This window comes from Octopus bimaculoides, chromosome 13 (genome assembly GCF_046866305.1).
Source record: "Octopus bimaculoides isolate indiv1 chromosome 13, ASM4686630v1, whole genome shotgun sequence".
Lineage (NCBI taxonomy): Eukaryota > Metazoa > Mollusca > Cephalopoda > Octopoda > Octopodidae > Octopus > Octopus bimaculoides.
Window position 1 is genome coordinate 35,671,472 of NC_142940.1, and position 25,000 is coordinate 35,696,471.

A 25,000-nucleotide genomic window follows, 5' to 3' on the forward strand; every position below is an offset into this window, starting at 1 on the left:
ACGACAATGTGAAAAGAATGATCCAATCACGGCCAACAGAGAGCAAAGACGTGGTATGAGAAAATCACTGAGGGAGTCACCGAGAATGAAAATTGCAAAATCCTGTGTGATATAATGATTCAGTGCGATCACCTGTCCAGACATCGGAAATCGGACAGTGTCGTGGTAGGAAAAATGTGAATGAATATACATGATAATCGACATAGCACATCCCGGTGACAACAGGATCAAAGAGAAAGAAGAAAAACTGAACAACTATGACACATTGAAGTGGGAAAAACGAAGGTCGTGGTCAATGAGGAGAGTACGCGTGAATCCAATTGTAATTAGTGCACCTGGCAGTATCAGCACCGAACCACCATCATGGGTCAAAATGATTGGTACAAACGCAAAGGTAGAACACCTATAAAAATCATCATTGCTTGGAACTGTAAGGATTCTTCAAAGGGTTCTTGGAGATTGACAAGTAAACAAATGTCAACTTAGTCGGTTGGCTGTGGAAGCTGACATTTTCTATCACCAAAAAACAAAACAAAAAACTGTGAGTTTGCATCAAAGAATAATAATAATAATAACGATGATGAAGATGATGGCGACGACATAGAGGACGGTATAAGATTCTTGTGAAGAAATCCTTCTCAGTCATTATAGAGAATATTTAGGATTAAAATCAATCTGGCCATAACAAACCTACATTTTAAGGTATAACTTATAATGTAATCACAAAGGCTATATCAAAATATCGTATATTTTACCTTTTAAGAAGTTTTCAATTCTAATTTTTACAGATGGACAAACATAGAAATTACTCCCTCAGTAGATGGTTCGCGTTTGGCTGATGTGTAAATAATACTATTAGCTAGATCCTTTCGTATAAAAAAATATACTTAAAGCTTGTTTTTGTGAATGATGTCTAAAAGAGGAGTGTGTCTGTGTACCTTTGTCTATGTGTATGTTTGTCTGTGTGAATGAGCACCGGTCATCCTAATTGAGAGTCTTCTATCAGTTGTCAAAATCTACACCGTATTATCATCAAACGCATTCAAAAATCTTATCTATCGAACATATTGAAAACATAATTGAAAATTTCAACTTAATGCAACAAGTTTAAGTGCTATACTTTCACCGAGTTTAACTGTGAAATAAAATGGAAGACATAACTTAGTCGTAAATTTACGCATCAACATAAAAATTAGAATATTTATAAAAAAGCGGAATTTTCAAGAGTTTGCATCAACGTTGTATATATGTTGATGCGTCTTTATAGTACTTTTTTCTAGTTTTAAGTCTTTGCAGTGACAATTTGCATAACATACTAATTACCTTACTAGTATGTAGTGGGTATCTGAAACTCCACTGTAAATACTGGTTTCAGAATTATGCCCTCTGGAGATTATAGACACAGATGCACTTTATTGACAATGGAACCTGCAACACAATAGATTGGGAACAGTTTCTAACTACCAATAACCACACCTTGGATAAGTCTAATTGGCTATGATACGGCATCTGTGTACACAATAGATTAAATGGTGCATTTATATTCAAATGGTAGTGTTGGATATCTAGAACATCGTTGTTCGGAGTTGTTGCTGTTGTTTAAATAAACCTGTCCTGTGCAAATATATGGCAAACTACGTTACAACCATGACCAGCACATTCTCTTTTGTGATTTTATGTATCAAGGTCCACATTATGCAATGTGTCCCTCCGTTTTTAAGGCAGTAAGCTACTATATCAGGGAGATTTAGATGCAATTTGTCGCATGACGAGCAATCTTGTGGCTTCCGCCAGTAAATATCATTATGAAGAGGAACCTCCATTCAGACAACGCTGCCTAAATGAGAGGATTCAGTGAAGTCATTTTGGTTGGTGCTAAACTTTAAGTGCAGGAAATTAAAATTAGTAATTGGAAATTGCATGTTTAGTAAATTATCCCGACTAAAAGAATTTCGTTTGTGATTTAACGGTGGGCTTCATAGAATGATAAATGATTGAATACAGAGAAATGAATAGAAAGAACAGTTTGTCGTGGAGCAAGTAGACAAATTTAAAATTTAAAGACACATACATATGTACACGCATACACACACGCAAACACACACACATATACATATATACATATATACATATACATACATATATATATATATATATATATATATATATATATATATATGTTGTTGTACTTGGGGATGGTCATATTGCCAGTTTAGCCAATAAAAACACACGCACTGTATATTTGGTGTTAATTTGCTTCAGCTTTATATTACATTAATCTTAATCTTATTTCGGCCAGAGTTCTTTCGTCACACTTCTGTGACCTCATCAGTGGTCCTTTGTTTCCTTCTTTCTTATGTGTGTCTCACCTTGCTAACTATCAGCCATTTTGTATTTTGTATTCCTATTGTATGTGTCTACGCATGCGTGTCCTTCAATGTGTCTGTGTCTTTTGTAAGTGCATGTGTGTATGGGGAGTGTCTGTATCACCTATATTCTCTGTTAATACGTGTTCGTTTGTATTTGTTTTTATTTATTTATTTGTTCATGTGTGTGTGTTTTTTTGTGTTTAATTAAATTTTGTTAACGTATGTAGTATTTAATTCCATTTGTTTATCTATGTATTGTATTATACTTTGTTCATATTATTATTGGTTTATGGGTAACATGTTGTCACATGCTGTGGTTTGTGGTTTGTTAGTGGTGTGTGTTAGTGTTCCATTCTAGTTTCCTATTCAGGCTAGGTTTCTCTTCTATTATGTGTGTAGCTTCAGTAAGTTGTCTAAGTGCTGCATCACTGCTATGTGTAGATAAGATTTTAATTTCTATGTTGTTGATTGAGCCTCTATGTTCTTGCTCAGCGTGCTGGTACAGAACTGATGAGTTCTTCCCTTCCTTAAGTTCCCTCCAATGTTCGTTTGCCCGCTCCCCTATGCTCCTTGCTATTTCGCCTACATATGTCATTGTCTTATTTCTGCATCGTCCCTCTGTACATCTTATACTATAGACCACATTTCTGGTTTTGCAGTTCGTTTGTGGGCTAAATCTACATACGATACAGTTCCTATCAGTGCAGGGGGTTCTACTGAAATGGTATGTTCTACTGATAAGGGATTTTAATAGGGTTGCCTGGCCTTTCAACAACCTTAATTCTTAGCTTAAGTTTGTCTAGGGCCCTTCTAAAGCGGTACGCCAGTTCGCCTCTAGGGGTGGTGTCGACGAACATGACGCTCTGGTACTTGTGGCTATCGTACCATGAGCTTGCCTTCCCTGTTTTCTTCTTAGTCCTTTCTATGGTGTTCCATGATTTGCTCCTATAGAGTGGGCAAATCCCATTCCTATCGTTGCGTTTGATTGTTTCAAACTTCTTCATAGCTCCTTTGTATACCCTGATCCTTTCTTTATGGCTGTAACCTGAGAACTGCATGCGGTGGACGAAATGTTGTATATGTCTCTTTAATTCTGAGCGAAGTAGAGTTCCAAAAAGTCAACACAGAAGAACTGGGCCTCCTACTTAGATTGACATATGACGATGTATATATAGATAGATACGACCTTAGAGATTTCTGCCCTAGTAGACGTCTAAGAGGTAGACCACCCACAATTACCTCTATGACTAGGAAGACCCCTATAGAGAGATGGAGTGGATGGACTAGAGCCATACGGACCCCCACTAATATCCACCAGGTAAAGAAAATAATCGCACATGCACTAGGAGCTAGTATAAAGGTCACCCTAAAAGGCCACACCTTTAAATTTAACAACAAATTATACGCCCAGGACGAGGGGGCAGCCATCGGTGTTAGTATCGCCGGTGATGTGGCCAATCTCTTCATGGTATGGTGGGACAGAAGGCTTAAGGAACGCCTGACACAGAACTCCATACTCGTGAATATGTACTCTCGATATGTCGATGATATCAACTTAGTGGTAAAGACACCCCCACAAGAGAGTACCCCTGAAATAGATATAGAAACTAAGACTATGGAGAGCATCCAGCAAATAGCTAACTCCATCCACCAGAGTATTAAAGTTACGATAGACTACCCTACTAAACACCCTAACCATAGATTACCTGTATTAGATACTGAACTCTGGCTAGAAACTAAGAACAATAAAACCAGAATCCTCCATTCACACTATACAAAACCTATGGCCTCCAAATACCTGATCCACCGGAACTCGGCTATTGCGGACAATGCCAAATTCAACATATTGATGGCAGACCTCGTGAGAGTAATGCGAAATGTCTCCTGCATGTGCGACCCAGAACTCTGGCCGAAATAAGATTAAGATTAATGTAATATAAAGCTGAAGCAAATTAACACCAAATATACAGTGCGTGTGTTTTTATTGGCTAAACTGGCAATATGACCATCCCCAAGTACAACAACATCTGTTTCAACACACGATTTCACATCAAAAATCTTGCAAAACAAATATATATATATATATATTTATATATATATTGGTTGCATTTATTGTCATAGTTCAATTATTGTTCTAGATTCTTTTGTTGAAGTCAGAAATATTAGAATTTTAGAATATTATTTCCACAAGGTTTACCAGAAAGTGCGTGAAGTCAACCGTAACTAAACCATGTTTTCTTAGAAGTAGATATGTTTTTTTTCTGAATTACTTAAAATATAGTTAAGCTGGATATGATTTGATCTCAGGACAGAGAATAAAAGAGCCACAAATGTCGGTAGAAATGTTTATAGGCTGATAGAGATACTCTTATGAATGTGACCAAATGTGGCTTGTTTTCCAATATAGTCCCCTCTTGCTCTCCGCACACTTCTTCCATCGATGTTAGAAGCTTTCATTCTGTTGGCCAAAAATGTCATCAACAACAGATATGATGCCATCATCATTGTGACACTGATTCCCAGCCAAGTGCTTTTTCATGTTGGAGAACAAATGATAAACAGATGAGACCAAATGAGGAGAATAGAGAGAGTTGTCAATCAGTTCAAAGCTACAGTCAAGCATAGCAGTATTGAAACCAAGGGCTTGTGTGTTGGGGCATTGTCCTGATGAGATAAGACTTCTTTCGTCAGTTTTCCTAGGTGCTTGTTTTCGATAACCTTTCGTAAGTGCCTCAGCAAGTCGGCATAGTATTCTTTATTGATGTGGTGTCCCTTTTGAACATAATCAATAAACCATGCCTTTTACATCCAAACAAACAGAGGTCACCAACCTTTCTACAGATAAGACGCTCTTTGGAGCAGGTAAGGTTTCAAGTTCATGGATTATCTTTTTTCTCTGGCTCAAAGTAATGACCCTAACACTCATCTGGGATAGGAACTGTTCAAGGAAACAAGCTGAATTTGCCTCAAATAAAGTCAGATTTTCCCTTGATGTGATCAGACTGGTACACTCTTGATCAGGCCTCAGAAGACGTGGCACTCACGGAGTAGAAAACTTTGTCATACCAAGTCTATTGTGCAGAATATTCTCAAGTTTCTAACGGAGTATGCTAATAGCTTTGACTATGTGATTTCTAGCCAATTCTCGTCTGTATTCCATCATTATGTGGAGAACAAGATCAAGGTTTTCCTCGGTGGTGGCAGTTGCTGGACCTCCAGACCTTGGATCATCTCCAAAATTCTCCCTCCCACTTCTAAACTCAACTACCCATTTTTGCATTGCTGACAACGCTGGAGGGTCATCCTCTAATGTAGTAGCCAAGTCATCATGAATGTCACTGAGGGCTACACTCCTTTTTGCAGGTACTTGATAACACCACGATGCCAAATTTTGTCGATTCTACTAATTCCTACTAGTTACTTTTGAAAACAGTCAGATGTCAGTTGAAATAAATGCATCCAAGACTTCACTGTTCTAGCATCACTCCTTTATAATCTTCCTATGAACTTTTCAGCCCACCCTCGTACATATTTTAAAACAGTTATTTCGCCGTTTGCTTCTTTGCTTTCGAATCATTATTTACTTACTGCGGGAGAAGTTCGATGTGCTGGCATGCAGAGAAACCAATGATTGGTTTCACATCGATAATTGAATACTGAACTATCGGGAAAGAAATCCTTAAAAAGTAATTATAAATATAATGCTTGTTATTTATTGGAAGAACAACTGTAAAAGCTGATGATTAATCCATATTCAACATATACTTCCATAAATCTTATCGAAATATTTATTCGATCTACCTAAATTATACTATTGAAGACCAAATTAACAAAAATTGTTGCTACTTCTGTTTTGGTTGTTGTGAAAAGGAATTACTGTTGCCAGTTTGAAATGTTTATTTAAGTTGGCAGAAAGCCTTGAACTGAGACAAATTGAGATAACAGGCGACCATTAACAATTTCTATCTCGACGATATAAATGAAAGTAGCCTTGAGGTAAAACTAGAGACAATAGAAAAGATTCCAAATTATCGATCGGATCTTTATTATATCCAATATTATACACTAATAGCTTCCTAAATATCACTTCTTCCTATCGAAAACACCCGCTAGAAATAGCAACAATTTGACTTCAAATAACATACTATCACTCTTCGAGAAAAGAAAGATATATTGGTCGATGTACTCCTTGATATACAAACTACAACAGCATGAAAGATGGAATAGAGTTGATCATATGTATATTTTTATTTTTTTGTTTTTAATTTTCATTTATTTATTCATTTATTTATGGAAATCAGTCCCAACATTAAGAAAGCAACGAGTAACAAAACAGGTCTGAAGCAACCACTTAGTATATTGGGAGGTACAAAAGGAAAGAAAATGAAATGTAATGAGAGGCTGCTGTGAGATTCATAAAACGATCAACGTAAGATATAAAAGAATTAACATTGTTTTTATCAAGAAAATGCAAAGAATGCAATTCCATAAAACAGACATTCGTGGTTAACTATTAAAGTCGACACACTTTTTATTTGAGGAGACAGCAGCAGTAAAAGGATCAACATCAGCAGGAAGATGGGTGGCTCGACTGATTCACCTTAAGAAGTAAAGAGTTTGACAGAAAGACGACATTGGAAATTTTTACAGAATAGAAGTAAAGATGTTTGCCTAGTCAGGACTGACCTGTGGGCAACAATCGAGCTAGGAATACATTTAAAAATATAAATAAGCCATATGTATTATCAATTAATTACATACTTAGCACAGAAGATAAAACGAAATTCTATATTTCATCCCAATTGTATATCAACCCAAGAAATCTCAAATCCTTTAATCCCGACAAATATCATAATGTTCTTCTTCATAATTTACAATATGTGTGTGTGTGTGTGTATGTGTGTGTGTGTGTGTGTATCAGATTAAAATTTTGGAGCCTATCATTCATGTATATTTCAATTAATAAAATTATAATACACAGGCAGATCAAATGTTTTAGTATTTCAGATATAAATGAAACGAAAAGCGAAACTAGTGAAGTAATAACTTTTTTCTCACCGTAGACAGAAAGAAAATGACATTTGTTTACAGTTTGTTAGAATACAATATCAGCTTCATGTGTAAAAAAGAAAACTACAGAAAAAGAAAACTACCCTACAGGACGGAAACTACAGATATATTAAGATACATAAGTGAAGTGAAATGAAATTACATAAATGGCCGTTAAGACACTGTTGGAATTCTGTTAAAATCACTACATGTGATATTTTTTGTATCACACGTATATTACTTCACCATATTTCAGACGTATTAATATTAGTGTGTTTATGACACGAAACAAAATCCTCTGTCATACACACGCATACATTATACAAATATGTGTGCGTGTGTATGAGTGTATTTATATATATATATATATATATATATATATATATATATATATATATATATATATATATATACATATATATATATATATATATATAATAAGGAGAGATGTCTTTTTTAGAAGACAATTTTTATTTTAATCTTAATAATAATTTTTATAGTGAGTTTTTTCTGACATGACTTTCGAGCTTCAAGTAGTCGTTTTCAAACCGTAAAATGTATGCTTTACTGCTTGCTTAAATAGCAAAAAGATTTCTTTCTTACAAGTATACATACAAAAACATATTCACAGGAAAGAGAAAAGAACATAAAAAGAAATATAAAAGAAATATTTGAAAAAGCCAAAAAAAAATTTTTTAATAATATATATATATATATATATATATATATATATATATATATATATATATATATATATATATATATATATAAAGAATACAAACGCATGTGTGAAGAAGAAGAAGAAGAAGAAGAAGAAGAAGAAGAAGAAGAAGAAGAAGAAGAAGAAGAAGAAGAAGAAGCACAACAATAGGTAGGAAGAAAGAAGGCGAAGGAGAAGAGGAAGAAGAGGAAAAACGTAAATGAAACCAAGAAAAAAATAAATACCTAAATAAAAATAAAATAAAAAATAAAATAATAAATTAAATTAATAGTGATTTAGAACAGTCGGGGAGAGATTTAAGCCTACCAAGAATAAGGAAATAGAATATTTAGGAATAGTGAGTATTGTTGTGTTTTTCTCAAAAGGTGACCCGTGTGGTGAGGTCACCTATTCTGTTCCCACAGGTGGTACGTCGTACATATATGTACACACACACACATATACATACATATATGCACATATATATACATATATGCACATATATATACATATATACACATAGACATATACATACACATACTCACATACGCATAGTTACACACACACACACATATATATATATATATATATACATACATATGCATACATACATCTGCACATATAAATACATACATATATACATACATACATCTGTACATATGTAGATACACATATATACACACACACGCTTACCATACATACATATACATATATACATACACATACATATACATATATTTATACACATATATATACACATACATACATATACATACATACACACATATATCTGCACCACATTTAAACAGTCAAACCTCCATACAAGCATACATGCACTTATATATGCATACATACACTTACATATACATACACATATAATCACACACACATATGTATGTGCATGTGCATACATATACGTACACATACACAGACATATATATACATACACACATATATATATGTATATGTATGTGTATGTTTGTATATATGTATGCATGTGTATATATGAGTATGTATATATGTACGTGTGTATGTTTATATGCGTATATGTGTATATATCAATGACGTGCCGCCTGGGTAGGAAAGATAGATAGTGCCTACTCTGAATAAAATAGATCAATGGTAACAATTTTCTTTTGTGGCGAAATATGCACCAAATTCAATAAATGAAGGTTAATCTGATTACTATGCATAAAATGCAAAATATCTTTTATTTTTTGTACATTAGGTAGTCATAATTAGCCCCTGCCTTCCCATTTCAGTATCAAAACTACGTATTGTACTGCTGTAGTACACATGCTGCATACATACCTACAATAGTGTTTTCTTTATGCGCTATAAAGGCAGAAGTAATTCTGTATCCAACTCAGTTGCGCGCCTGTGTTTCGCTTATTTTTTGCGTTTTACTACATAACTGTCACCATTTATGTAGTAAGCAAGCTACTTACCACACAGCCACTCCTGCGCTTATATATATATATATATATATATATATATATATATATATATATATATGGGAGAATATACAAAAAATAACAACAGACGAGGACAGGTGGTGTAAATAACAAAAGTATATATTAGTATGACGCTCGGGAATACGGAAAGTCTTTGACGTTTCGAGCTACGCTCTTCAACAGAAAGAATACGGAGACAAGGAGAAAAACACGGAGAAAAAAAATTGAATAGTGTGTGTGTGTGTGTGTGTGTGTGTGTGTATATATATATATAATTATCTCTAAATGTGATTTGGGTCTTAGAAACACGTGCATTGCTAGAAATAAACTACTCTAATGCTGTAGTCAACGCACACAAATGTCACTTTCGGCAATTTCTGGTGCCTCATCAGTAAGACTGGCTCGAAAGTTTGTAGCTGTGTAGTAAAAGCTGCGTGCCATTGACATCATTAAATATGTGATAGAGTTGACTTGACTAACGAATCGTGAAGTGTGGACTATTTTGTCACACAAAAGATGTTAAAGCCTACGAGTAATTCAGCGATGTACTTTTTAAGGAAGGGTACTTTCTCCACTGTGCGCTTATACAAACAATTATTGCATAGCCCGCTATGTAGATTTCAGAATTGTTATAGAGAACAGGACAAAATATGCCAATGTTCCTTATCCTTCCCTTTACTTTTAAAATCAAAATCTACTGGGGGTTACATAAAATAAGCACACGTAATATAAATGAATATAGTTTCCTTGTTATTTGCTACGTTGTGCCTATGTTAGAAATATTTGTAGAATTGTCTTTATATCGTCTGTCTTTTTATTTCAGAAATACATTAGTCACCGATTTAAGGCTTTTTCGCCGTGAACCTTAATTCGAACGTTTGTTGTTTTCCTAAAACTGAAACAAAATTTATATAACATGCATGTACACGAACCGACGAGGGAAAATCTACTTGCCCTCACGATTTGCTGGAGATAACAGCCTAATCTCTCTCGAATTACATCCCACGTTCTTAAACAAACAAGATGATGTGTTTGATAACATAATCTTGATAAATAATGAATACAAAGAACACAGAATAGTCACAGCTAGGATAACATTGAAGATAGCTCTGTTCAATCAGTGCAAACCTTGAGCTAATCAATCATAACCTCTCTACCTAAGAATCGTACACCAAAATACATCGTGAAAACCGAATTGACTAATGTTGCTCAGCTCAACTGATAGAACGTTTTCGATTTTTTCGTTACTTTATAGAATACAAGAGTAGACAGTTTTGATGGAATAACAGACAGACAGAGATGTTCGGGTGACAGCAAATGTCTTATATTTTAAGAATTTATTATGTCAGTTTCGTTGCAATAATCAATTCTTACACACGTTCATCATGTTTCAGTTTGAATAAATGAAAGTAGAATACAATTTGACAATAATATGATTGTGTATTTGATGTCGAAATATATGCTCTTACATGATACTGAGAAGTATTTATTTATGTTTCGCATAGTGTTTATCCATCCATGCTAGGCAATAACGTTCTAGTGAGCTGATTCCGTGACCCATAAATTATTTCTAGCTGCAGCAACTTCGTCCTACTGACATCGCAAATATCCTGAAAACAGGAATGAACGCCAAAACAGTCTTCTTTATATAATATTGCATATCTAGCATATTGTATTTAAACAATGAAATCAATATATTTCTACGCAGTAGTAAACAATACAAAGTATAGATAAACAAGCAAATAATGTCGGAGCTTCGACCTGCAAGCAAAGCCATCCAAATCATGCCTAATGCACATCATACGATCCTGAAAATCGGAAGGACACATTTTATAATATAGCAATATAGAAAGAAAAGATCATTTTGTTCAATAGACAGTTGGTCGTAAGTCTGTCCTGTCTTGTGTCTTGGCTAACTCAGAGTTAAACAACGGCAGAAAACTAGTAAGTCCAAACTACATCTTAATTCTGAACAACTAATTAAAATAGTGCTTTATACAACTATTTGTCAGTTCACGTTTTTATGAAGTGCCCTTTCGGTGGTCACTCGACTTCGTAAAATTAGCAACTAAATTTCCTGCAAATGAGATCTTGACGTCTTAAAAATGAAGTAATGTTATTTAAATAATAGACAGCTTGTCACAAGTGGAACGCCTCTGATCACAATGTACTACATCATGGTTAATCTGGGGTTAAATATCAACAAAACTACAAATTAGAATTAAAATATTACTTCAAAATAAAACATTTGCGCCAAAGGTAACACAAAGAATCACGTAAATTGAATTAAATTGAGGCGGAAACGGATCAATATGTTGCAAAATATCCACAGCATTGCAGACACAAACTGAGTGAATATTTTGAAACCTTTCATTTTTCCAATAATAAGTAATATTGATATAAAGTTATATATTGGGTTACTTTCTTAATAAATTTTCTGAAGTATTCATGAATGATTTTCTACTCTCTTTATGATAGCATTACATCAATATTTCTTATAGTTATTTATGTCAAGCCTTATATATATATATATATATATATATATATATATATATATATATATTATATATATATATATATATATATATATATATATATATATATATATATATATATATATATATATGTACATATATATATGCGTGTATATACGTATGTACGCTTGCACATATATAGTATATATATATATATATATATATATATATATATATATATATACAAGAATAAGGGCAGAGAATCGTCAATTAATAATAGAATTAATAATTAACAATTCTGCCAAGTAGTTCAGTATGAAAAAAACCTTTATCGGTAAAACTATTTATCATTATAAATATACAGGGATTAGCAATTGAGTTGCTTCTCCAACATACTGAAAATTTAGAAATAGCAGTCAAAGAACTACTGATTCCAAACTACAAATTTTCTCTAAAATGGATGGCGATATTTATGGCACACATAGAACAAAAAACCGGAGGGAAAAGCGTAAACAAACCAAGCCTTTAGTTAATTGGATACGAATCGTTTCATGGTTAAGTGAATGGAAATTTCATTATTCCAATCTTCAGCCTCAATATTCTGATAAATTTGAAAGTGTCTCTAAAAAAATTGACGGTAATTTTTGGCCATGCGACACCAAAAATCAACGATAAGAAAGGCACTTACGAATTCATCGGCTAGCGAGTTCAGGCACCTCACCTCAAAGAAATCTATTCCATGTGCGTCACAAATAGTCCCGTATGAAAAAAAAGTTCCGTGTCGAACTGGTTACGGTTTAGCCATCTAACTTAGAGATATCAAAATATAAAATATACAAGAATAAGGGCAGAGAATCGTCAATTAATAATATAATTAATAATTAACAATTCTGCCAAGTAGTTCAGTATGAAAAAAACCTTTATCGGTAAAACTATTTATCATTATAAATATACAGGGATTAGCAATTGAGTTGCTTCTCCAACATACTGAAAATTTAGAAATAGCAGTCAAAGAACTACTGATTCCAAACTACAAATTTTCTCTAAAATGGATGGCGATATTTATGGCACACATGGAACAAAATTATTTTATATTTTGATATCTCTAAGTTAGATGGCTAAACCGTAACCAGTTCGACACGGAACTTTTTTTCATACGGGACTATTTGTGACGCACATGGAATAGATTTCTTTGAGGTGAGGTGCCTGAACTCGCTAGCCGATGAATTCGTAAGTGCCTTTCTTATCGTTGATTTTTGGTGTCGCATGGCCAAAAATTACCGTGAATTTTTTTAGAGACACTTTCAAATTTATCAGAATATTGAGGCTGAAGATTGGAATAGTGAAATTTCCATTTAACCATGAAACGATTCGTATCCAATTAACTAAAGGCTTGGTTTGTTTACGCTTTTCCCTCCGGTTTTTTGTTCTATGTGTGCCATAAATATCGCCATCCATTTTAGAGAAAATTTGTAGTTTGGAATCAGTAGTTCTTTGACTGCTATTTCTAAATTTTCAGTATGTTGGAGAAGCAACTCAATTGCTAATCCCTGTATATTTATAATGATAAATAGTTTATATATATATATATAAGCATATAAGAATGTGTGCGTGTTTGTACGGTTGTAGTATATATATATATATATATATATATATATATATATATATATATATATATATATATATATATATATATATATATATATATATATATATATATATATATATAGTTAGTAACTTTTAGAAGTGAAGATTATTTCTTTTTATAAAATAATATATTCTATTCAAATAATTCCAGTTAGACTTAAAATATATATACCTTGATAATCTATAGAACGTCTTTTAAATGTAAAAATTATATAACAGGTTGATGATAATTAAAAATACATACGAAATTCATATTAAACACAACTGAAATATTTCTTGCGAGTATTTCTGATATAGTTTTATGTGTAATTACATCTATTCTTTAGTAATTTCAAGTCTCCCTATTAATGATAGTTCAATGTAAACCAATCACAATTGTTTTAATTGTATCTTTTCAGAATTTCTGAAAGAATTTGAAAAATATATTTAAAATAAATTCAACACAATCTTTTCAAAGTAGGTATTGTTTGAAAAACGTGTTATTCAAGTAAGAGAGAGATAGAGAATTACTTACTCTGCTGTCATAGATTCCATTGTATCCGACTCCATTATTTTTCCCGGCTATGAAGGCAGCAAGATTGGCAGTATAGCTTGCTATTATAAATATTGCAGCAAATGCCCAGAAATTTTGCATGACTTTACTTGGCCATGCTTTCGGGGATTTGGTGCTGACTGTATGACCAAATAATACAGAATATACCATGTTTAATCCGGAAGCCATTGTATAATTTGACTTTCGTTTTCGTCCCCATGGATTTAGTCCAAATGGACTGTTCCACTCAAACAAGGCCATAGCAACGGCAGTGACTGTGGCGCTGATAAAAATCGCAAACCATACACCTATGGAAAAAGGTTCCAAAAATGCTTGCATATGTGGATCCCTAACACGATCAGCAACTAGGATAGAAAACCCTGAGAAAAAATAAGGATCCGTAAAATCAATAGCTTTGACACGTGACTTGGTGATGCTAAAGGCTGCCATGGCAATATGTGCTGTGCTCTCGAGGAGATCTTCAATCATACCATTCCACGATCCGTTACTGTAGGCTCCATAGGATTTATCAAAAACGAGAAATAATGTAAAGTCAAAATCTAAGTCGATAGACAACTTATTTAATAAGTCAATCGATAACCCTCGACAACAACGTATTTCCCAAGGGTTACTCTGATTTAATACACCGGCTTCGAAGTCTCGAAGAGCTTCTATAGTCCGTTCTTTATCCTTAGAGGATAGTTTCAAACAAGGTGTATCTGACATGCATTCGTTGTAATCCTTATGTGGAGCCTCTTCCATTACAAAGGGTTTAACAGGGTTCGTAACAATCCGATAACGCGTACGTCCGTTCACAGATGTTGGTAGAATATGATCAATGGGCCATATAGGCTCACGAATCCTGACATCACCATTGCGAATATAGCCTATCTCTCTCCATGTCACTTTTTCTCCATCATGTATTAGGTTTTTGATTATAAAATTCGATATCTGTATATGGCCATCACTGTCAAAAAATAATGGTCCAAGGAATGGGCTGGCACCGGAAGCTTTAAGTATTGATCTGTAAAAATACAATATGAAAACTGAATTACTATCATAAAATAACACGGAATCACACAAGGAATTTTAGAAAAATAAAACAAACAAAACAGCATAATCGTGCCAAAAATTGTTACTCCAGCCGTGAGCTCATCGACTGCATTTTACGTTCTGAGTTTAAATCCTGCCGAGGTCAACTTCGCTTTTCATTCTTTGGGTAAAATAAAGCACCAATCAAATATTCAGTCGACACTATCAACTAAGCCTTCCCTTATTGCATTATTGCTTTTGATATATATACATTAATAAATTTATTTGTTATACTTGCAAAACGAAGCATTTTGTTTTTATTTTTTTATTTTTTTATTTTTGTATTTTAATATGAAATGTAAAGTAACGTGTCTTAGAGAGATAACTGACAATCTTTATTTTGCAAACTGAGACTAAAATTGCATGTTCATTGAAAAATGACATACTTTCTATTCATCTGTCTGTCACGATATATATATACGAGTGTGTGTGTATGTATGTGTGTGTGAGTGTGCGCGCGCGCGTCTCTATGTGTGTTTTGTGTGCGTATGTGTGTGTGTCTGGTAATACGGAACAATGAGGAGTGCTCAACATCGTATTGGTGGACTAACATTCATTATTTGTCCGTTTACAAGTGTACCATTTTTTTCATACCGAAAGAAATCTCAATAATTATCAAGCCTTCGACGTGAGACTTTGATTTAATGCGGAGTAACAACACCCCATATATATATATACGTACATGCATATATGTAAATGTATATATATGTATATATATATATATATATATATATATATATATGTGTGTGTGTGTGTGTGTGTGTGTGTGTGTGTGTGTGTGTATGTGTGTGTGTGTGTGTGTATTTTTCATTTTATTGTTTCAGTGAATGAACTTTGGGGCTTCTCCTTTTGAAGAAAAGAACCGACCCAATGCTTACTTCTTAATAATCTAGTACTAGTTTTTCGGCTATTTAACAGAACCGCTAAATACCTAAACTCTAATTTAAGTATATATGCACACACACACACACATATATATGCATATGTATAGATATATATACATGCATGCGCCTATAAACATATATATATAGATAGATATATAGATATAGATATATATATATGAGTATGGACATATGAACGTGTGTATGTGTGTGTGTGTGTGTGCGTATGCCTGTGTGTGTGTGAGTGAGTATGTGTGTATCGTATCTATCCTAGATAGATAGATAGATAGATAGATAGATAGATAGATAGATAGATAGATAGATAGATAGATATAATTAAGGTTTTCTTGTGTATGTGCAGATTATAACTCTACTGACTATTAATAATTGTATTACTATATTTCTAAAGAGTCTATCATGGATTCCAGAGCGCAGGTAGCTTTGATGTTTAATAAAGTCTGTGAGAAATATTATAGTTCACATAAAAATCAGCATTTACAAAGCGTGCATACTGACAAGCTTCTGAAACTACTCATAGTAAACATATAAAAATGCTTGAGACATTCCACAATTGATGCTTCAGAACAAGGAAAATGTGAGATCAGATCCTGAAAAACTTCAACGGATCTGGCTCTGTATCTACTGAGTCCTATCTAGTACAAAATCAAATACGATGGGCAGGACATCTTCTATGCATATCACATGTATGTCCGTCGAAGCAGATATTTTATGGGATATTACGATTTGGAGAGCGACCATAACATACGCCAAAGAAACGGTACATGACAGCTTAGTAAAACTGCAAATGGCTGTTCAATTCAAGGAAGAGAAAGCTACTGAAAAAATAGATTGAGAACTCTGGTGAAGGAAGATATTGCCAGCGTTGAGTCTTGGTTTGAAAAGGGACATAAAAGTGCATAAGATAACTAAACCAGAAACAAGTTATAAACCCCATTGTAATTTTGAACCTTATCTGCTACAAATGCTCAAAGTATTGTAGGTCTTAAAAGTCATCTTAGAATATATAGATCTAATGGCGATTATCTCGAGATGATCTAGATTGATTGAGGTGGCTATTATCTATTACATACAAGCATACATACATACATACATACATACATACATACATACACACATACATATATATATATACATACAGACAGACAGACAGACATAATCGGTGATATTTATGTGAGCAGATGCACACATTTGGATGTATGCAGCGACAATTCAACGAACGCATCAACTCAACCACATATTTACAACCGCCGCGAAATCTCTTAACTCATAAAGACTTTTTGCTTTGTTAGCGATTCTCAACTTAAATAAAACTCAAATAAAAACCATATATAGTTACATACACACACACACACACGTTTATGCATTTGTATTGCAAGAATCCTGCTGTTTCGGGATAGTCATTTTTTTTTGCCTAAATAAACACGTGCACTATATATTTGTTCTTCACTCGTTAATTACTGTTCTGCAAGAACACACACGAAGACGAAAGGTGTCGCTGAAGAGGTCGCAGATGTGTGACGAAAGATTTCTGGATGATGGACTTGAGTTAGAATAAGAACATAAATAAACGAGTGAAGAAAAAATATGCAGTGCGTGTGTTCATTTGGCAAAAAAATGACCATCACGAAATACAACACTATATATGTATACATACATATAAATATTTGTATATATGCATATACATATGCACACACACACACACACAAACATATACACACACACACACACACACACACACACACACACACACACACACACACATATATATATATATATATATATATATATATATATATATATATATAGGCACAGACTTGCACCTATACATATATAGTTATGTAAGTATGTCTGAACATCTGTAAACATATCATCGTATCTTTATGAAGCATCTTATATTTAGATATTAAGTGAAAGCTTGAAGGTTTTTTTTTATCATAAATTACATAATATTGTTAATAGCGTAATATTAAAAATGATTCTGAAGTTTTAATCAAGCAGAAACATATTAAACATATATTTGAGAGCCAGCCGAAGAGGTTGCCTGAAGTAGTTATTAGTGAAATCAAACAAATGTTGTCAAACATGTGGGATATCAGCTGAACACCGGAGATGATAAAGACGTACATTAATAATAAAACGGTATATCAAAAATATAGGATTTCAGAAACTGTAACGATTAAAGTATCTGATATAGGAATTTTCAGAAAATGCTGAACGTTATATGTTGATAACATCAGCGAAAACCTAATTGATAGACGAAATAAAACTGCCAGGTTTTGCGATTGTGAAATTGAATTAGATGTCTAAATTGCTACATAAACATAAAAGCAGCTAGTGTTGTAAGGCGATTGAGATACATAACCATTAGTTAAGTCATCGACAGAAGTGCAATGTGGATTTTGATTTTCATTAAGTTGGATCCATAACGTTCAATAATTAAAGCTTGGTATTTATCGAAATTCTTTCCTTCGGTCATCTCAGTCGGCAGTTTAAGACCAATGGATTGAACCCTAAGCATTACTCTTCTTCTGTAAACAAAACAAGACGAAGGATTACACTCTGATGCAAGACTAAGTTTTAATCAACGCTTAGATACTTAAATGCTTTATGTACCGGCTGAATAATAAAAACCACAATGAATTTACAAACATAACAAACGTAAAATCTCCAAAGACACCTACTTATGGACTCTATTTATTACTTTTATTCTGTTTTCATCAGATTTCTCTAATACATTAGTCATCTCTTCAAGCCTTTAGGAAAATTTGACAATGAAACAATACACAAATTTTTGGCTCGTAGATTATATGATATACTTGAGACCTCAATTTAGGGTCTGTTTGGAAACGTTAACATTTTATATATTTGTTATTAGAAAAGTTACTGAATAATTACTTCTATAATTTCAATAAATCAGAATCCGTTATGTCATCTAAGGTGGTGGTGAAATAAATATCGGGTATAAATCGAACCTCAAAATGGGATAACAGCAAGACTCAGTTTGGCCTCTGCTACCATGGCGAATCTGAATACCATATAGAAAAGCAACTCCACTAGTTTTACAACGATACTCAATGTATACAAGTCCTTGATGACTTCAATTCTTACGTATAGTGTGAGAGGTGGACTCTTACAGCTGACATGTAACGAAGAAACCAGGCGTATGAGTACAAGTGATTCACAAGGCTGCTACTCATCCCGTACGTAGAAAACAAAGCGTACAGCTTTGTCAGGCAGCAAGTCAACAAATACGCTCGCAGACAGGAACTGATCGTTTCACAGGCAAAAAATGAAAGCTTGCCTAGTACGGTCATGTATCTCGTCACAACTTCCAGTCCAAAATCATTCTTCAGGGCAGAGTTGAGTGAGGGCAAAGGAGAGCTATATAGAAAATCCAGGTCTGACATTAAGGACTGGACAAGTCACAACCCCGCGACACTGCTAGGCATGGCAGTGAACATTACCAGTGGCGACGGCTGACTGCTATAGTGTCAAGTTTGGCAACGACTGACTGCACGAGTTAAAGGAACTTAATGATGGTGATAAAACAATGAGGAGGGGAAACTTAATGATGGTGATAAAACAATGAGGAGGGGAAACTTAATGATGGTGATAAAACAATGAGGAGGGGAAACTTAATGATGGTGATAAAACAATGAGGAAAGGGGAGGTATTGGCGGCCACTCAAAATGTAATTTAAATCTCCCTCATATTACATACTTTCATCTCGAAAGAATGGTGGGAATATTAGATAATATAGTCCGAGTCGCGATATTCCCGAGGATGTTAATGGCGTGAAGGGATTTGCTGACTGATCTGCTTAATTTATGGATGATCTTGGATCCAAACAGCAAAAACATCAACATCACGTGATTATAAAAATATAATAAAGAGTTTTCGATGCTCACGAGCTATCAGAATGTTTAGAAAGATCCTATTTTAAAGTATGTCGAACAAAGTATGTAAATTATAGAAGATATTACGATTCGCTATTTCTTTGGGAATAGAAATATTAATAAAGGATCATTTGAATGCTTCACGAATGAAGGAGACGAAAAATGAAGAAGCTTAATAATCGACAGTGTTTCAGTAGGCTGGTTCCAACAAATACATTGTAGTAGACTGACGTATTATGGAATGACTACCTATTTCCATATCTTTTACTGTATAATTGAATAACACTTTTATTCTTATGGTGATTAGAATAGTTCTGAGCAAAAATGTCGATAATTTCAATATAAAAAAAAACCCAGTTAACGATGAAAGACATCAGCTGCATCCAGTTTCATAAACGTCTTTCTAATATAACGCCAGCACAGCTTAAAATGTCTTATTCAGTCTAAGTGCATTGATCGAACGTCTGGTCAATAAAAAATTCATATAAAATTTATTGTAATACACACTATGCACACTGTTTCAAATGAATGACTAGTTATTTCCTCGTTGTAGGGAATGTCATAAATGTTTAATCATTCTTTGTAATGCAAGTGGCACTTTTGAAAATAATAGATATAATTGTTTGTCGTAAAGTACAAGAAAGACAAAAAGTAATAATACTATAAAAACAAAAATAGCTTCAAAGCGTTTTAAGTGAGCTCAATGAGGAACGAACGCTTTGTGAATATTAATGAATGCTGAAAGAAACAATGTTCCCAGTAGCTCGTCATTATTATAGAAGATCAGAATAAGAATTTAAAAAAAGACGCCTGAAATGGTTCGATAAATAATTAACCATACACAAAATAATATATAATAGAATCAACTATAATAAGCCTCTATATATGAGTAGAATAGCTATCCTATAATATTTCGATTCATTCGGTTCTATTTGTCAGTCAGCTTTTAGGGTCCAATAAAATTATTTTTTTAAATTTCATAGCTGTTACTAATCACAATCATGTACGATTTGGTAATATGTACATTCCGTCTGGTAATAGTTTTTTTTAGCCTATATATTTAGGGGTAGATATAAAAAGCCTCTCGTTTAATCCACTTTTTGGCCTAGTAACACATCCAGTATGTGAGACCTGGCGGAAAAGAGAGAGCTATTCTAACTCTTGGCTTGGACACATTTTCAGATAAGTAACTACAAAGCAACGTGAAATAAAGTGATTTGCTCAAAGATACAACGCGCTACCCTGTCCAGCAATCTAACCCATAACACAATGATCATTATTTTAACACTCTAACCACGAGGCAAAAAGCCTTCATAATATTTTAAATATTTACCAAAACATATTTGATCGATTTAATGCAACGCAACATTTCGCTATCAAACGTGTTTTTGTTGAAAGTGGAATTAATAGAATAAAGAAAATCCAATAATTGATAAGAGTATTATTGAAATAAAAGAAAAAATTCTGAGAAGAGCATCACTAAATTTTATACACACACACACACACACACACACACATACATATAGGTATGTGTATGTATACAAACGCATGGGTGTACGCATGTATGTACCTACGAATGTTTATTTCATAAAGTATAATATATCGTTGTTGCGTGGGCTAGGTTATCCTTTGACAGACCTCTAATATTAAATAAAGTGTTAAACACTTATAGTATAGAAATTAGTGATTTCAAGTTTCTGGAGCTAGTACATTTTTATGTGTATTTAAACAGACTGACTGCTTGTTCCTCTGGGATTTTTTGAACCCCAACAAGGGTCAAAAATCTATTAAAGCTATTCATTTCGCCAAAGTACGGAGAAATAGCAATTTTTGCCATGTTTCTATGTCTACAATGCAGACATAGGTTTTAATAAAACAAGGAACATATAGAAACACGTAGTGAGTAATGTCGAAATAGACGCGAGGCTTTTACATGAGGTAGAATATTCTTGAGTGATGAAAGGCATGTGATGAAAAGAGAAATCAATATTTTGTTTGAATTAGCAACAGTTAAGTAGAATAAGTAGAATGATGGTTACAATGTCTTGCTGTATTTGGGTATAGTCATTTGCCGAATGAGTTCGAATCCTGGCGCGATCATTTTTGAATTTCGTCATTCTAATACCGTTAAAATAAAGTACCACTTAAGTGATGGGATCGCTTTAATCGAATACACGCTCCTGCAAAAAGTGTCTTTGCTCCAATGTTTTGAAATCAGTATTTTGTTTGAAGTTATTGATGTTTTTGCCAACGTTGATTCCATTCGAAATGAAGAAATTTTTTATGACAATAACAATAACTCTCTTGATTACAAATAGTATAAATGAAATATGAATTTTCACCACAAAAACGAGAAATAGCTTTATTATGGCCCATTAAAACATAAATATATGACTAATGGTGGAAATATTACTAAGGTTCTTGAAAATATACAAAACTACCTCTGCAATTATAGAAGACATAAAATAAATGAAACCTTGGAACATTACAAAACGTTTAAAACAATATATATATATATATATATATATATATATATATATATATATATATATAAATATATATATATACATATATATATATACATACATACATATATATTCTTTTATTCTTTCATTCATTTCAGCCGGGCAGCTACATATATTATTCCTTTCTTTATCAAGGTATACGGTTAAGTACTGAAGGGCACTGATTGAATGGTGATCTGTCTCTTTGTGTTCAGGCTATTTGCATTCCGAGTATAAATCCCACCACACTCAACCTTTCTTTCATCCTCTCAAGATTTCGTAGAACACCGTACCAGTCATTTACTAAAGTTGGTTTATCGGCGAAACCCATCCCCAAAACACTGGCATTATGCCTATGGTAGAAAATGTAATTTTTGTTATTTTCGTTTATTTTGTGATTTGACCTGTTCGTGTTCTACACACAAACATTTTACAACCGCGATTATCTCATCGCTTTTCTTTATTAAAATAAACCATGTAGGTTGTAATTTAAGAGCGACTTGGTTACTTTGGTAGTAGCACCACTCTATAGATGTTATTTCGTTGGTTCGAAACGATATTGAAGGGCTGAGTTGTGTTATTGGTAAATAAATTGTCCATCTCGAAGGATGAAGACGAAATAAAATAAAAACTCTTTAACGATATTTCAGTTAGGAACTTAGACATTTCAACATTAAATACTTCTAATTTTATTTTGTCAGGAGCTCTCCTATCTTGTATATCTGCATCATTCTTAAATTAACCATGATATTGAATGATCAAAAAAGAACTATTACGAATTCTAGTTTACTCAACTGCAGTAATAATATAGAGAAACATCTGCAATGCTATAAAAAAAGTATCAGGAACGTTAAAAAGAGAAAACCAGTTAAGATAACTCAATTACGTTCACATTGATTGGTAGGTCCTAAATATAACTACAAGATATTCAATGTTTCTCTTAACATAGCATCCGTCGACTAAAAATAGAACTTTCAAAACCAATTACGTCATTAATTAACGGAATATATGCATACCTGTACGCTAGCGTGTGTGTGTGTGTATCATATGTATATGGTGTATATACACACATACATATGTATGTGTATGTATATGTATATATACGTACACGTACATATATATGTGTATATATGTATATATACATGCATGCTCACACGTATCTTAATATATATGTATGTATATATATATATGTATATATATATGTATATATATATATATGCATATATACATGTAAATATGTTTATGTATATATATATGCATATGTATGTATGTATGTATGTATGCATGCATGTATATAACATCATTATCCGAAAAATATCCATATGATAATTATTTCGAATAAAACATTTCAAATACAAGAGGAACTAAGCAACAAGACATTTTCCTAACACCACCATCACAACAACGAAAATAATATAATAACAAGATGCACACTGCTGCCCAACTAATCATAATATTGGAACTAACGAAGAAGCCTCTATGAAAATGATCTTCATGCTGTAACGGTTGGCTGGAATATCTTTGAGGCTAGGTTCACTTGATCAAGACAGCCACAGGGATAAACTACAGCCACTACCACCACTATTTTTAGGCGTTTCTATCTGCAAGTGCAGGCGTGGTTGCGTGGCAAGAAGCTTGCTCGCCAACCACAAGGTTCCGGGTTCAGTCACACTGCATGGCACCTTGAGCAAGTGTCTTCCATTATAACTTCGGGCCGACCAAGGTCTCTGAGGCGGAAACTGAAAGAAGCACGTCGTATATATATATATATATATATATGTGTGTGTGTGTGTGTGTGTGTGTGTGTGTTTGTGTGTGTATGTGTGTGTGTGCGCGCGCGCGTCTTTGTGTCGCTGTTTGTCCTCTATCACCGCTTGACAACCGGTGTTGATGTGTTTACGTCCCCATAATATAGCGGTTCGGCAAAAGAAAATAAGTCCTGGGGTCAATTTCTTCGACTAAAACCGTTTAAGGCGGTGCTCCAGTCAAATGACCAAAACAAATAAAAGAGTGTATCAATCATATTTTTCATGTGAGATAATAAATATAATCAACCAATGAAATATTTAGTTATATTTATAAACTGATCATCACCAATGTTTACATTACCTCCTGACCCTTTGTAAAGAGGGTACCGTTACGAGATCACAGAACATTTAGTATTAACAACCAATTCTCCTTGAAGTGTCGTTTTTGTTGTCGTAAAAAATCAAAGAACCTATCATATAGCGTAGAGTTTGATTCACAGTTAGAGGTCTACTCCGTCATAACTCTATCAATGGTAACTTGAGGAAAATAGGAAGAACAGTAACGGAGATTACAATGCATATAATTTCACAAGTTTCTTCTCTAATATTGTGATGTAACATGGGGTATGAAGG

The 25,000-nt window shown here is 33.5% G+C and overlaps 1 protein-coding gene across 2 annotated transcripts in view; it reads right to left on the minus strand.

Annotated features, from left to right (window-relative positions):
- The window catches only part of LOC106880606 (glutamate receptor ionotropic, NMDA 3A), an 851,602-nt gene that overhangs the window by 273,180 nt on the left and 553,422 nt on the right, over positions 1-25,000 (minus strand). For both annotated transcript variants that reach the window (XM_052972427.2, XM_052972428.2), the window contains exon 4: positions 14,208-15,249. In XM_052972427.2, the coding sequence (XP_052828387.1) occupies positions 14,208-15,249 (1,042 nt within the window). The remainder of the gene's footprint in view (positions 1-14,207; positions 15,250-25,000) is intronic.